Here is a 17048-nt window from a genome sequence, read left to right as displayed (position 1 = left end):
GTTTCCTTGATTTCGAAATTCCATGACAATGACTTCGTCAGTAATCTTTGTAGTAGACAGTCTTGATTATTGGGAGTAAATGAAAGTTCACTGTTAGGAAGAATGAAAGCCCTATATCAGGATATTAGTTAAGAATAATGGTAGTAGTGAGAGTTCAGGACCTAATGGTGGAGTCATAGCCTCGGGAAAAGTAATTCAGTGGTTGATGAATCACTTGTGGGTGATAAGAAATTATTCTTAAAAGAATTGTTGGTTGAAATTTGGACTATGGTGCCTAGAAGAGTCCAGCATTCCTTAAGTTGACCTGATTTACCCGTTTATTCTATGTAATTGGTGGTTGATATAGCCAGCAAACTCTCGTAGTATACCAGATTAGTGTTGATGTGGTAATTGAGTAGTGACGGGAAGTTAGTCATTTGTTCTTGTATTAAGGAGCCATGCTAAGGTGATTAGTTTTTTTTATAATCCAGTTTTCATGTACTGTTATTGATTATGCTACTGTCATCATTGCTATTGTTGCTCGTGCTGTTAATCTAGATCTCTTTTATAAATGGACCCCGATATTAAAGCCATGGGTATTATGATTGGGCAGCATTTTCCTGATACAGGTGCACCGTTTAAACGGTGATAGCTTCTGTCAAACATTTTTGTTATGTTTTGAATAAACTCATATATATATTTCGGGAAGATGCCACCCAAGAAAGCTACCCAGTCTAAAGAAAATAGTAGTAGTTTTATGGAGGGTCCAACTATAAATGAAATTCTAGATTTGTTGCGCCAGCAGTAGCAACAACAGTTGTAGCTAATCCAACAGGTTCAGCAGCAACAACTACTGTTACAGCAGCAATAGCGAGGAGTGAACCAACGTGTTAATTTCAAATCCTTTTAGAATATTAAACCTCCTGAATTTAAGGGAGAACCTAATCCAGTAGCTGTTGGAGCATGGTTAAAAGAAATGGAGACAACTTTCAACCTCGTTTAAGTAAGTGACAATCTTAAGACCGATTGTGCAACCTATTTCCTAAAAAAAATGAAACGAATTACTGGTGGGTGTCAAATGGAGATTCGGTTTCTAGAATTGAAGCAAGGCGATAGAAGTGTAGCTAAATATGAGGCTAAGTTCACAGAGTTGGCTAGGCTTGTACCAGATTATGTACGTTCTGAAGCTCAGAAAGCAAGAAGGTTTCAACAAGGATTAAAGCCTGAAATCCATAGTGGAATTGTGGTATTGCAACTCAAGACGTATCCTTCCATAGTTCAGGACGCCTTAGTAATTGAGATTGATCAGAAGCTAGTCGTTAGAGAAAAAGAAGATAAGAAGCGAAAGATAGATGATATGGAAGGAATAAGAGTAAAGGACTTAAAGGGCAAAGTTTTTCTTCAAATAGGCCTAGTAACACCTCAATCAGTTCTAACCAAGTTAAGTCGAACAGGTTATCAATAACGGAGTGTAAACAATGGGGTAAAAGGCATGGTTGAGTGTGTAAGGCAAATATTGAATGTTTCAGGTATGGACAAAAAGGACACGATGCGTCAGAATGTAAGGTGGAAAACCCAAGAGTCACCTGTTATAACTGTGGTAAGGTGGGGCATATTGCTAAGAACTGTAAAGTGTTTCCCGAGATAACATGGGAGGTAGTGCATCAAAAGGTCTGACATCCAGTACACCCAAGCTTAAGACTTATAATATGTGTAAAGGGTCAACTGCTCAAGACCCTGACAAGGAACCAGGGCACTGATTGATTACCAGAAGAAGCAAATAGTAATATTTTCGGAAGCTGATATTAGGATAAGTATCTGAGGGCATAAGCAAGAATGTAATGCATAGCTAACACATGTCGTGGTTAAGAAGGAAGCACCTAAGTTAGAAGAGATGCAGATAGTGAGTGAAGTCCTAAAGGTTTTACCGGATGACTTACCAGGATTACCTTGGAGTATGAGGTAGGATCTCTCATTGGTTACTATACAGAGTCGGGCTGGTATCAAATGCCCGTATCGTATGACCCAATAGGAATCAAGTAATCAATTAAGGAAACTTCAGATTGTGAGATGAAAGAATAATGAAGCAAGGTGTATTATGTGTTGTGGATTGATGTGGTTTATAGAAAAGAAGAATGGATGTATGAAGTTATGTGCTGAATATCAGAAGTTGGAAAAGTTGACAAATAGGAATAAGTAACCCCTGCATAGAATTGATTATTTATATAACTCAATGAAAGGAATGTGTTGGTTCTTAAAGGTTGACCCAGAGCAGGCTACGTCAGTTGAAGGTTAAGTCCAAGGTCATACTAAAGACCCTGTTTAGAACGGGATGGGAACATTGCGAGTTTCGGGTAATGTTATTTGGATTAGCAAATGCACCAGTCGCGTTTAAAGGTTTAATGAACATAATGTATAAGAAGTACTTTGATAGTGTAATTTTATTTATTGATAACATCCTCTCCCATTCAGGGATTAAGGAAGGCCAAGTTGAACACCTGAAGAGATGTCTGCGAAGGGTTGAAAAGTAGCAATTGTATACTAAGCTTCAAAAATATGAAATTCTGGTCAAAGTTGATTATGAGTCATGGTTGTTTGAGTAACTACCAACCAAGCAAAGTCCATTTAGGGACAGATGTCTTGAGTAGAAAAGAAGGATTGAATGTGATTAAGATTACTGAGGAATTAATAAAGGGATTAGAAAGAGTGAAAGTCCGAGTTCGAATACCTGAAAAGTGAATATATGAGCTTACTTTCCATCCTTAACTGATGGAAATGAGTAAGAGGCATTCAAATGTTGGAAACCAAATTGAAAATGAGTACCGCCCGTCATCCTTAGACAGAGGGTCAAAGTGAAAAGATGGTCCAGACAATATAAGATACATTTAGAGTATATATTGTGAATTTAAAAGGAAACTGAGGTAATCACCTACCATTGAATAAGTTTTCCTATGCTAATAGTTATCATGCTAGTAGGAGAATGATACCTTGCAAAGCCTTGTATGGACATAAGTGTGGTTTTCCACGCTATTGAGAGAAAGTGGGAGTAGAAATATTGTTAGGTCCTGAATTAATTCAGCACACCAAAGACGTAGTGAGGATGATTTGGAAAAAAAGAGTGAAGCAGCTCGGGATAGATAAAGAAAGAAGGCAGATTTGCATCGAATGAGGATGGATATAGAAATAGGATCATGGGTATTGACAAAAGTTTCACCTGGAAAGAGATTGGTTAGGTTTGATTAGAAGGGACAAGTTGAGTCCGAAATATATGTACTCGTTCGAGGTATCGAGGAAGATCGATAAAGTTGCTCATAGTATTGTCGCCGTAGTTGCAGAAAATTTTATAGTATGTTCTACGTGTCTATGTTAAACTGATATGTTCTTGATTCAAACCAAGTCGTTGATTGGGAGCCAATGGGCTTTCATTCGAATTTATTCTGCGTGGAATGATCGATCGAAATCCTAGATCATTAAGAGCGAGTCCTTAGGAATGAGTTATATCTATAGTACATATGCTTGAATAAGTCCTCCAGTAGAAGAGTCTACTTGAGAGTTAGAGTCAGATATGCTTGACAAATATCCTCACTTGTTTCATTAGTTCAGATTCCGAGGACAAAATCTTTTTAGGGGGGAGGATATAACGACTCTTGTATTTTCGTATTATTTAAATGTATAGTTATTAAATAATAATTAAATAAAATATATGTGTGGGTATTTTCAGCAGTGTGTTGTGTATTATTATTTTGTGTGTGGCTATGGATGCATAAGGATTATTTGTGTAATTAAATATTGAGCGGTATTGTTCAGTTCCGCTTTTAAAAGCGGATTTAGTGCAAATTTATTTGCATAAATATTTGGAATTTCTCTAAAATTGTTTCTATGGTTTTGTAATTACAATAATTATTTTTGGGATTTTATAAAATTTAGAAATCAGTATTTCATCAATTATTTAGTCATGTATGATTTTTTGATTGCATTTATTTGTAGAATCCGTGTCTAATTCCAGAATCCTTTAAAAATTATGAAACTTATATTTATTAAAGTTTGGAATCTTCCGTGAATTTTAAAATTTTTTTGGGAATTTTTGGGATAAATTTCACCCGCTCGTTGATTCGTTTAATTGATAAAAGCCGGTATAAATTGTGTTTCAGAAAATATTTTAAAATTACGAATTTTATGTTTTTATCAACTTCGGGATATTTGTAATATTTCAAGACTATTTTCGTGATTTTCTGAATTTGTTTTAAGTGTAGCTCGGTTCGTTAATTATGAAATGCGGGTACGAGTTGCGTTTAAAAAATGCTTTAAAAATTATGAAAATTTTATTTTATTAGTTTCGAGATTTTTAGAAAATTTTAAAACTATTTTGATAATTTTCCGAGTTTATTTTTGTGCAACTTAGTTCGTTAAAATTACGAATGCGGATCGAAAAATCAGGCGTGCAGGACACGTGTTTACTTCTCAGGATTATGTTTGGCTGTGTTTGTGTACGTGGCAGTTACTCCATTTATTTCCCCCACGTGTCATGCTATGATTTTTTAAAAAAAGCAAACAAAAACAAAAACAAACACAGACAGTGCAGAGGTGGAGAGAAGAACATAAAGGAAAAGGGGGGAGCTCGATCTCGGTGACTCCTCTCTCTCTGTGTTCTACCTTCCCGACTGTCCTCTCTTCCCTCTCTTTATTCTTCCTGTTTCCTTCGGGTAAGGTTCCGGCTGTCTCTTTTTTTTCTTTCCGGCCACGGTTCCTGATCTCAGTTCTGTTTTGTTGATTAACATATATATATACGTATATACGTATAGTATATATGTGTTTGCGGTAGTTGATGGTTGCCTGGTCCGGGTTGATTTCTTTTGCCGCCTGTTTCTTTTTGCTTGCCGTCGGTGTTTTTCGGCAAGGCAACCGAGGGTGTGCAGCGCGTGTATATATTTGTCCCTTTTGCTTTGTTCGATTGGTTATGTGACCTTGATTGCAATTTTATTTATTTATTTTCCGCAGAAAATATCTGAGTAGTATTCGTGAGATGAATTAATTTGTGTGCCGGAAATTATAATAATAATCGGTGAAATGTCAGTCAAATGTACATAACTATATAATTATAAATATAACTATTTTATAATAGTACTTGCGTGTTGTGATAAATGTATTATAAAGGTTCGTCAACCTTATCTTCTGAATCGATAGTTGTATATAATTATCGAAAAAGGTTATTGAACCAAGTTGTGAATGCGAACCTGATCTGCTATGTGTATTATAGTGATACGAATAATTACGAGTCGGGATTGTTATCGTTTGGGTAGGATTGATATCGAGGATATGTCAAGCATACCTGGTCGTCTAACGTAGGGTGTTTCGACTTTAGAGGTTATAGTTGGAAGGCCCGAGAGTGGCGTCAGACTAAAGATAGTCTAGTAATCAGTCGACAAGCACAGTGAGGTTCCAAGCGAAGGACCTGAGTGTCAAAGTCGGATCGAAGATAGCATGATAGTAAGGCGATAAAGACGAGCTTCCAGGTTGATCCAAAATCAGTCAGTGATAGTTGTAAGCTCTGCAAGGCAAGTACCCTGACCATTCTTTTATGGTTCAGTACATATGAATAGACTAATGTTTTATTCTTGTAAAGGAACAGAAACGTTTTAAGTTACGTATTCCCTGTAGTTAGAAATCACTGTTTTAACCTGTTTTGGGGAAAAGTAACTTCGAAAGGTACCTATCTCGAATGAAATGATTTGTGAACTAGATTTTATATGTGTGCTATTAAAATGAATGGTTTTGAAATGAGATAGGTACAAGTGATTTTGAAACTGGATAAAACGAGCAGATATGGGATACATAGGGGCTAGAGTTGGCCTATTGAGGTTGCGTAAGAGGTTAATTCAGTTGCGCGCAAATTTATAATTGATTAGTCTAGCAGGTTAGAGACCTAGCTAGTCTCTGAGTTCCGGAACAGGTTTATGGGATGTCAGAGGGAGCCGTCTGGTGTTGATAGCTTGATCCACTATCTTTACATATCCACTACGTATCTGATTTGGCTTTTCGGTTCCCGTAACGGAATCAGTGATTTATACAGTTGATTTGGAAATGAAAATGGCATGCTAGAATCAAACTCTGGTATTTATACACAGCACACTACTGATGTTATTGTTTTACAGAGCATGCTAGTTTTGAATATCCAGTTTGTGAATGTTTATATATGTTTTACTTGTTTTCTAGCAAATTATGAATTATGTTCCTATAACTGCTTTACTTTAAATCGTTCTTATCTTGTTATTCATATAGTGGTACTGCTGAGCAATTGATTGCTCACCCTTGCAGAATGTTTTATATATGTGTTGCAGATGCCTATGAGATTCTTCTGTGGTAGTCGGGCAGAGTTACAGTTCCTTCCACGTTAGGCTCCTTTGAGGTAGTTGTGTTGGACCAAGGATGGTCTATTGTGTTGCTGTATTAAGTTAGTTGCGTCATGATAGTTTGCGGTTAGTCGATTTTGTAATAGTTGTAACCTAAATCATACTTATACTTGGAAAAGGTCTTGGTAAAAGGGGTCGTAGTTATGTATTACCAATAATTAGGATTGTTATTATTGTTGTTAGTGATGTTAACTCCTGACCCCGGGGTTGAGTCCGTCACAAAATATTATAGATTAAACTAGAGGCATGTAATGTGTCATCCTCATCATAGTTTAATCCAAGTTTCCTTGATCAATGAGTAGACTATCATATCAAATCAACATTTGAGCGTGGCCACGCATTTTATAGTCTAGCTCAAACAAGAGGCCAATAATATCACTCCTAAAATAGGAGGGTTAAATCCCATATAGATCATTCATATTTCTCATATGATTTATAATATACCCAATGCCCACTTTTATCATTACTCGGTCAAGGATAACTTTTAATGGAATCAATGTATATTAATTATCGTATAGAAATATAATGACTTCAGGTCGAAGGACCATTACGTCATTATCACTGTTAGAACTACTTATGACACAACAGACATGTAGAATCTCACATTGGGTCTGTCTAGCACCATGTACATATGCATCTACCTTTGTTTTTTATTTTAGTATCATCATATCTATGATCAATGAGATGTGATCATCAGTCAACAAACACACCAGTCTTAATGCATTATTATTATTCTTTAATAATAATACTTGACTAGGGACCTTTAGGAATATTGATATTATTCTCATAATCTCATTTCTAAGTCACGTACTTAAAGAAATAGAATTACATATCATATTCTAAGGACATTTATTAATCTAACATTTATATCGGAGTAAATTTAGAATTAATAAATTATAAAGGGAGTAATTGATAGAACATAAACATTAATAATCCTAATGTCTTAAACTAAAACATCATAGTGTTGTCTCTAGGGCACTAACACTAACAGCCTCAATACGCCAAATCAACCTTCTATACTGTGCATCACCAAGACCAAACCTATCAACTGTCTGTGGTGCATGAGAGGAACCCTCTATAAGCATGGGAGGAACCGGACGGTCACCCTTTAGATTATCATAAATATATTCCAACCCCTTGTCAGGGGGTGCACCTAAGAATGCATAACTCAAGTAATCTGATAGTTGGTTAAGCTCAAGTGTGGGAGCTTCTTCAATAGACGGCTCGAGATGCCCTTGAGAAATTTTCAGCTCTGCTAACCCAAAAGAATCGAATGGTATATCCAACTTCCTTTTCTACAGAGCTGCATTCAAAACTTGCAGTTTCTTTGCTCCTTCTTCATCTTCAATAACTGATACCCCTCTTAAGGATCTCTCTAAAGTATCTGACTTTGGCAATGGCTCAAGCTCTGAATTCACGTCATAGTCGACCCCTTTAATTTAAAGCATTGCTCTTTATCTGTGGATAACTTTATTACCTTTAACATATTAAAAATGAACTTCTAATCTTGAACATTCATTATAAGCTCTCTTTTTTGCACATCAATCATAGTTTGGCCTATAGCCAAGAATGGTCTTCCCAAGATGATGGGAAACTTCTTATCTTCCTCGAAGTCCAGAATTACAAAATCAGCAGGGAAGATGAGTTTATCCATCTTGACCAAGACATCCTCCACTATACCTCATGGATAAGTGATGGAACGGTCAGCTAGTTGCAATGACATGTATGCTGGTTTCGGATCAGGCAGACCAAGCTTCTTGAAAATAGAAGAGGGCATTAGATTGATGCTAGCTCCCAAGTCACATAAACACTTGTTGAAAGAAAAGTTTCTGATGGTGCAAGGAATAGTGAAGCTTTCATGATCTTTAAGCTTCGGAGGCAAATTCTGTTGAAGCACAGCACTGCATTCCTTCGTAAGAGCAACGATCTCTAAGTCATCGAGCTTCACTTTTCGAGAGAGAATTCCTTTCATAAACTTCGCATAGCTAGGCATCTATTCAAGAGCTTCAGCGAAAGGTATTTTGATATGAAGTTACCTGAACACTGATAAGTGGCATTTTATACCACTTAGAGCGTCTCATAACGGCTTGAATTGGTGTCTTGAACTCGAGTATTTTGTGTATTTGACGCGTTTTCTTGTGTATTTGCATTTCAGGGTATAACTTGCTTAGATAGGGTGTTTTCATCGAATAAAGCCTAAGGAGGTGCTTGGAATCAGTCTCGGTTGATGTGCGAAGAATTCAGCAAAAATAGAAGCAAAAATAGGAATTTTCCAGAAGTGATGCAGGCGCCCGCCTGATGGGAGCAGGCGACCGCCTGGTAGCAGGCGCCCGCCTGGAAGAAGGAGGCGGCCTCCTGGGTGCGGATTTTCAGAATCTGGGTTTTATAATTTTATTATGATTGGGCTTCTGTTAGCGCTGGTTCTCTTGAGTTATTATATAAACCTTTTGGGAAGACGTTTTCTGAAGAGAAGGTAATCGAGAGCGAAGGCAAGAAGATTGAGAAGACCGTTTTAGCACGCAACAACGAAGAAGAGGAAGCATACGTTTATCTTGTGATTCTTTTAATTCATTGTAACTCTGGATACTAGTTTTCTTTATGCTTTGAACCTTAATACTCTTGTGACGTACTTCATTATTTATTAAGTATTTTTATTAGTTTATATCGTTGTGTTATTATCATGCTTTCATATAAACCCATGGTGTCGATGAGTTCTATTATGGGCTAATTATGATCGTGGGATCATAGCAGATTTACTATGGATGTCTTTAGTTAATTGTTTAATACCTTGGTATGTGGTGATTGTATGATATCTAGCATAGGTTGTGCTTATTCGTCTTATGTGCGTCGCGAACATGTAATATAGCCTGTTAATCTCTTGCGAAGCGACAATTTATCTTGAGATTTAGAACTTGCCATGCTAGCATAGGTTCATGTATTGTATGCATGATTAGTGGGTAACTCTAACCGTTTTACTCGCCCTGTGTAATCATAATAAATAACTTGCGCGTAAATCGATATATTGTCAAATTCTGTAGACATATAGGGTCTCAATATAATTGATGCATATTCAACTTCTCTCTTAATTTTGAATGCTTGGTAGAATGGTATTCGTACAATGAAAGTTGGCATTTATCAGTTTCGTGTTGTTCGATTAATATCATCACCATTACATGCTAAGGGTAATAACAATGACTATTGAATGAAGAAGTAATGAAGGTATGATCTCATTTGTATTTAAGATTGTTAATTCAAGTGTTTAATTCTTATAATTATTATTAGTTAATCAACCTTAATTGTTATTGTCTTGACATTGAAGAATAATCATACATTGGTGAGTAAGTGTTAATTAGATATAATTAATTAGAGTCTCTGTGGGAACGAACTAGAAATCATTCTATATTACTTCCGAACACGTATACTTTCGTGATTTAATTAGCGCATATTTTGTGCCTAACAAGTTTTTGGCGCCGCTGCCGGGGACTCGATGTTAATTTGTTTAGTTTATGTACTTGCCATCAGTGGTCATTGGGATTCATTGATTAAGACTTATTAATTACTGCTTCCGGTTGTGTTTCAGGTACTCTAGCGAGCATTTATGCAAACACGTTCTCGCACTCGCAAGAGGAATCTGGATAAAGGTGAGGAGACATATATAGCTCTTGACATTCCGGGGAAGATAGTTTTTGAAGATTCGGATAAAGAGAGTGAAAAGAAAGAACCTGAAATAATGGGTGATCGTATAGTTCATGCTGATCCAGCTGTTATGGACTTTTCTCGGCCTAAAATTGATGACATTCAGTCAAGCATCATTCATCCGGCTATTCAGGCCAATACTTTTGAAATCAAGCCGAGCACTATTCAGATGGTGCAGAATTCTATTTCTTTCAGAGGTGCTGCGACTGAAGATCCCAACATGCATATCAGGAATTTTGTCGAGATCTGTAGTACTTTCAAATATAATGGTGTTACTGATAAGGCTATCAAGCTGATGTTTTTCCCATTCTCCCCGAGGGACAAGGCTAAGGACTGGTTATATTCTTTACCAGCTGGTCCATCACTACTTGGGAAGATCTTGCGCAAAAGTTTCTGGTGAATTTCTATCCAATGGCCAAGACTGCAGCTATGAGGAGTGCTCTTACTCAGTTTGTGCAGCAATAAGGAGAATCTATGTCTGAAGCTTGGGAGCGCTACAAGGAGATGTTGAGAAAGTGTCCACATCATGGTATGCCTGACTGGATGGTGATCACTGGTTTCTATAATGGTTTGGGGGCCCAATCTCGGCCCATGCTCGATGCAGCTTCTGGAGGCGCCTTGTGGGCCAAAAGCTATAATCAGACCTATAATCTCATTGAAACTATGGCTTCAAACGAGTATCAAAACCCAACTCAAAGGATGATGCCTAGGAAGGTAGCAGGTATTCTGGAAGTTGATGCAGCTACAGCTATTGCAGCGCAGCTACAGGCGCTGTCTATGAAGGTCAAATCTTTAGCCAACTATGGAGTAAATCAAATAGCTAGTGTCTGTGAGCTTTGTGCTGGCTCTCATGCTACGGATCAGTGTTCTCTTGTTAATGAATCTGTTCAGTATGTGAACAATTTTCAGAGACCGCAACAGCTTGTGCCCGCTACTTATCATCCTAAAACAGAAATCATCCCAATTTCAGCTGGAGCAATAATCAGAATGCTGTTCAGCAACCATATCAGCAAGCTGCAAGTAAATAGTTTAATCCACCTAGATTCCAGCAACCTCAGCAATTTGCTCAAAGGCAATCATATCCTCAACAAGGAGGTGCTGCTCCACCTTCTAGTGCTGATTTTGAGCATTAAAGTTGTTGTGCAAAAGCCAGGTTGTTTATATCAAGACCTTAGAAAATCAAATTGGACAAATAGCCAATACCTTGCTCAATCGTCAACCTGGCACACTTCCCAGTGATACTGAAGTGCCAGGCAGGAAAGAAGCTAAAGAGCAAGTCAAAGCTGTCACCTTAAGGTCTGGAAAAGTTGTTGATGTTAAAAAAGCAAAAGAGGTAGAAGTTGAAGTTGTAGATAAAGAAGGAATGCAAAAGGAGAAAGAAGGGGAACCAAGGAAGACTACTGTTGAATACACTCTACCTGAGGGTAAAATAGGGGAGAAACAGCTCTATCCTCCACCACCTTTTCCTAAACAATTGCAAAAACAAAAGCTTGACAAGCAATTTGGTAAGTTTCTGGAGGTGTTCAAGAAACTTCACATCAATATACCTTTCGCTGAGGCTCTGGAGCAAATGCCTAGGTATGCGAAATTCATGAAAGGTAGTCTTTCAAAGAAGGTGAAACTGGATGATCTTGATATCGTTATTCTGACAGAAGAGTGCATTGCCGTGCTGCAGCAAAAGTTACCTCCAAAGCTGAAGGATCCAGGTAGCTTCACCATTCCTGCACCATTTGCAAGTTGTCATTTGACAAGTGCCTTTGCGATTTGGGAGCAAGCATCAATCTGATGCCGTTGTCTATCTTCAAAAAGCTGAATTTGCCTGATCCAAAACCCACCTACATGTCTCTACAATTGGCTGATCGTTCGATTACATACCCAGGAGGCATCGTGGAGGACGTGCTAGTAAAGGTGGACAAGCTCATCTTTCCTGCAGATTTTGTCATTCTGGATTTCGAGGAAGATAAGAAGATTCCCATAATCTTGGGAAGACCTTTCTTGGCTACAGGCCGCACCTTGATAGATGTGCAAAAAGGTGAACTCACTATGAGGGTGCAAGATCAAGATGTGACATTCAATATGTTCAATGCGATGAAATTACCTACGGAAGATGAGGAGTGCTTCAAGGTGGTTTTGGTCGATTTTGCAGTTACTTCAGAACTTGATCATATGCTAAGGTCTGATGTCTTAGAAAAAGCTTTATTGGGAGATTTTGACAGTGAAGATGATGAAGGCAATGAGTAGCTATAATATCTAAATGCTTCTCCTTGGAAACGAAAGCCAGACATGCCATTTGAATCTCTGGGAAATACTAATCTCAAAAATGCTGAGGGAAAGCTCAAACCATCTATTGAGGAAGCACCTACTTTGGAGCTTAAACCATTGCCTGAACACTTGAGGTATGTTTTTTTAGGTGATGCATCTACTTTGCCTGTTTGACAGGTTGGCTGGTCATGAGTATTATTATCTTTTGGACAGCTATTCGGGATACAATCATATTTGCATTGCACCTGAAGATCAAGAGAAGAATACTTTCACTTGTCCATTTAGCACATTTACTTTTCGCATAGTTTCTTTTGGCTTATGTGGTGCACCTGCCACTTTTCAGAGATGCATGATGGCGATTTTCTCTGATATGATTGGAAATAATGTCGAAGTGTTCATGGATGACTTCTCCGTTTTTGGACATTCGTATGACGAATGCTTGAATAATCTCCGTTTGGTGCTCAAAAGGTGTGTAAAAACCAATTTATTGCTCAATTGGGAAAAATGTCACTTCATGGTGCAGCAAGGCATCATTCTTGGGCACAATATCTCTAGTAAAGGTATAGAGGTGGATAAAGCCAAGGTGGGCATCATTGAAAATCTTCCGCCACCTATTTTTGTGAAGGGAATCCGTAGCTTTCTTGGTCATGTGGGTTTTTATCGGCGTTTCATCAAGGACTTCTCTAAGATATCTAAGCCGTTGTGCAACTTGTTCAAGAAAGATGTGCCTTTCAAATTTGATGATGAATGGTTGGCAGCATTTGAGACTCTCAAGAAGAGTTTAATCACCGCACTAGTTATTACGGCACCTGATTGGAGAGAACCTTTTGAGATAATGTGTGATGCAAGTGATTATGCAGTGGGAGCAGTTCTTGGGCAGGGAAAGAATAATATCTTTCATGTAGTATATTATGCTAGTAAAATGCTAAATGGAGCCCAACTGAACTACACCACTACTGAGAAGGAGCTCTTGGCTATAGTTTTTGGTTTCAAAATTTTTTTACCTAATCTACTTGGGACAAAGGTGACAGTGTTCACTGATCACACTACCATCCGCTATCTGGTCTCAAAGAAGGATTCGAAGCCTAGACTTATTCGTTGGGTTCTCTTGCTACAGGAATTCGAGTTAGAGATCAAGGATTGAAAAGGTACTAAAAATCAAGTAGCTGACCATCTCTCTAGATTGGAGAATCCCGATTATACTTCACATGATAAGACATTGATCAACGAATCTTTTTCGGATGAGCAGTTGTTCGTAATTTAAGAGGAAGAACCGTGGTTCGCAGACATTGTGAACTATCATGTTAGAAATATAATGCTTCCTAATATGAATGCGGCTCAAAAGAAGAAGTTTTTGCATGAGGTGAAGTGGTACATATGGGATGAACCATATTTGTTTAGACAAGGAGCTGACCAGATCATCAGGAGATGTATCCCATTCTGTGAGACGGAGGGGATATTGCGAGACTGTCATTTCACAGTTTATGGTGGACATTATGGTGGTGAAAAGACAGCAGCTCGTATTCTTCAAGCAGGTTTTTTATGGCCTACATTGTTTAAGGATGTACATCAGTTCATTTTAAGGTATAATCATTGCCAAAGAGTTGGGAATCTTACCAGAAAGGATGAGATGCCATTAAATGTGATGCTTGAAGTTGAGGTCTTCGATGTTTGGGGAATCAATTTTATGGGACCATTTATCTCATCCCGTAATAATCAGTACATCTTGCTGGTAGTCGATTATGTCTCGAAATGGGTAGAAGTCAAAGCTCTAATGACTAATGATGCAAAGGTAGTGTTGAGTTTTCTTCATAAGCAGATATTCACAAGGTTCGGAATGCCACGAGTTATCATAAGTGATAAGGGTCACATTTCTGCAATCGTAAGTTCACTTCTATGATGCAACGCTATAATGTAAATCATCGTATTGCTACTACCTATCATCCGCAAACTAATGGTCAAGCTGAAGTGTCTAATACAGAGATCAAGCGCATTCTAGAGAAAGTCATTTGTCCATCAAGGAAAGATTGGTCTTTGAAGCTCGATGAAGCTGTTTGGGCTTATAAAATAGCATACAAGACTCCACTTGGGATGTCCCCGTTTCAACTTGTCTATGGTAAGGTATGTCATTTACCTGCGGAGCTTGAGCATAAGGCTTATTGGGTATTGAAGAAGTTAAACCTTGATCTAGATGCAGCTGGGAAGAAGCGAATGCTTCAGTTAAATGAACTTGATGAATTTCGACTTTAAGCGTACGAAAACAACAAAATGTACAAGGAAAAGGTAAAAAGATGACATGACAGGAAGCTATCACCTAAGTCATTCGTGCCGGGGCAACAAGTTCTTCTATTCAACTCTCGTCTCCGACTTTTTCCTGGAAAGTTGAGATCAAAGTGGTCTAGACCATTTATCGTCAAAACTGTGTTTCCACATGGAGCGGTGGAGATTTTTGAGAACAGTCCGGGCCAAGCATTTAAAGTAATTAGTCAGATATTGAAGCACTATAATGGGATACGACAAACCATGAAGTGGTTAGTGTCATTTTATTGTCAACTGGATCGCATTACTCTACCTCAAGCTAATGACATAAAAGAAGCGCTTCTTGGGAGGCAACCCAAGATATGAGACCATAGGACACCTTAAAATTTAGTACCTTATCCAAAAACCCAAAAAAAATCAGAAAAATGTTGGCAAGAAATTTTTTTTCCAGAGAACTCGCAGGCGCCCATCTGCTAGGATCAGGCGACCACACACTAGCAGACTCCCGTCTGCTGGTGCCAGGCGACCTCCTGCGGCCCTGCATTTTAAAAAATTCATTTTCAGCCTATATAAAAAAAAACAAAAAAACACAAAACAAAAACCACAACAGCATATCACCACTAACCCACGATTTTACCCCCATACTTAGCCACAATCCCCACTCCTAATCAAATTCTAACCCTAATTTTGCCCTATAAATACATACAGCCTCTACATACACATCCCACACACTTTCAACTTTACGAAATCTCTCCTACACACCAAACACAACTCTCTAACCCTATTTTCAGTTCTAATGGCCCCAAAGAGATCACGAACTGTAGGGAGCAGCAGCACCATTCCGACTGCTGATTCTTCGAGGAACACTGCTATGAGGCCTCGATTGTTGGATGGGACTGCTGAAGAAGAGTACACCAAGCTTCTGACTAATCCTATTATGAGGGAGAGGGGGTTCTTGCCATCAGGGAGGGATGGTGATTTGTTACCGATAATTGTTGAGAATGGATGGATTATATTCTGTGAGTCACCTGAGGCGGTTCCGATGAGTATCGTTCGCGAGTTCTATGCGAACGTCAAGGCCGACAAGAAGGGGTTTTCTGTTGTTCATGGGCTTACTGTTCATTATCAGCCCGAGGCGATTCACCGGATAATTGGGTAGCGACAAAGGAAACCACAGGAGGAGAATTGGAATGAAAAGTCCCCCGAGGACTTTGATATGGACTTTTTTATTGCTACTCTCTGTCAGCCGAGCATAGTGTGGAAGTTCAAAAGGGGAACCAACGAGTATCGTAATTTCTCTGCTGTCGCGATGAATAGGTATGCTCGTGCTTGAAATGCATTTATGTGTGCTAATATTCTTCCTTCTGTGCATGCACATGAGGTTATAGTGGAGAGGGCGAGGTTGTTATGGGGAATTACGAATGAGGAATATTATGTGGACCTTGGAGAGTACATCTACCAAGGGATTTTGAAGTTTTTGAGGGGGAAATCGCAGTACTCTATCCCGTATGCCTCTATTGTCACAAAACTTTGCAGGGCATGTGGAGTCCAGTGGCCATCTTATGAGCAGCTGCAGAGACCGGCCGCTCCTATTGATTCATCGACGTTGAATGTGATGCAGGAGTGGATGGGTGGAAAGCCCGGGTCACATGGTTTGGGATATCACCTTCCAGGAGGAGTTCCAGCAGCTGGTGCTACCATGCTAGGCCCAGTCAGGCTCGGGGAGAGGCAGGTCCTTCGAGAGCCCAGGGAGGAGATAGTTCGGGATTGGCTTATGTCCAGTACATGAGGCTTTCTAGGAGGATGGATGCGATGTATGAGTCACAGAGTCGGTTTGCGCAGGAGCTCACCCAAGCACTTGGGACTGCATTTAGAGGCCTTGGAGCTGATGATCATCCAATCAGGCATGCCATGATGAGGACACTTCCTAGGAATCTCCTTGTAACGCTCCCAAGCTTCACATATAGTTTCTCTCGATTGTTGCAAAAATTGAGTAAGAGCATTCCTGAGTGCAGCTGTCTTCGCAATAGGGAAGAATTTAGTAAGAAACTTCTGAGCAAGATCCTCCCAAGTAGTGATAGAACCAGCTGGTAGAGAGTGTAACCAGCACTTAGCTTTATCCCTTAGAGAGAATGGGAACAATCTCAGTTTCACCGCATCCTCAAACACACCATTGAACCTGAAGGTGTCGCAGATCTCTATGAAATCCCTAATATGCGTATTGGGATCTTTTGTTGGAGAACCCCCAAATTGGGCTAAATTCTGTACCATCTGAATTATGTCTGGCTTGATTTCAAAAGTATTAGCTGTGATAGCTGGCCTGACAATGCTAGATTGAATGTCATTGATCTTGGGTTGAGAAAAATCCATCAACGCTTTTGTTAGTGCTGCTGGATCTCCAATTGTAATGAGTGCCTGAAACACAAACAAGTAAACCGTAAA

The 17048-nt window shown here is 38.9% G+C and overlaps 1 protein-coding gene and 2 non-coding genes across 3 annotated transcripts; 2 read left to right on the top strand and 1 right to left on the bottom strand.

Moving 5' to 3' along the window:
* The first annotated feature begins 1030 nt into the window (after positions 1–1030).
* Positions 1031–2510, top strand: LOC141685234 (uncharacterized). The gene is made up of 3 exons (XM_074490347.1): positions 1031–1433; positions 1509–1584; positions 2240–2510. The coding sequence occupies exons 1-3, from the start codon at positions 1031–1033 to the stop codon at positions 2508–2510; spliced, it is 750 nt and encodes a 249-aa protein (XP_074346448.1).
* Positions 2511–10511: 8001 nt separating this feature from the next.
* Positions 10512–10618, bottom strand: LOC141687678 (small nucleolar RNA R71). Its single transcript, XR_012561166.1, has one exon. It is a non-coding gene; the product is annotated as a small nucleolar RNA R71 (small nucleolar RNA).
* A 5894-nt stretch (positions 10619–16512) lies between these two features.
* Positions 16513–16619, top strand: LOC141688363 (small nucleolar RNA R71). The gene has a single exon (XR_012561809.1). It is a non-coding gene; the product is annotated as a small nucleolar RNA R71 (small nucleolar RNA).
* The last annotated feature ends 429 nt before the right edge of the window (positions 16620–17048 follow it).

This window comes from Apium graveolens, chromosome 9, assembly GCF_009905375.1.
Source record: "Apium graveolens cultivar Ventura chromosome 9, ASM990537v1, whole genome shotgun sequence".
NCBI lineage: Eukaryota > Viridiplantae > Streptophyta > Magnoliopsida > Apiales > Apiaceae > Apium > Apium graveolens.
This window is presented reverse-complemented; position numbering and strand designations above follow the sequence as displayed.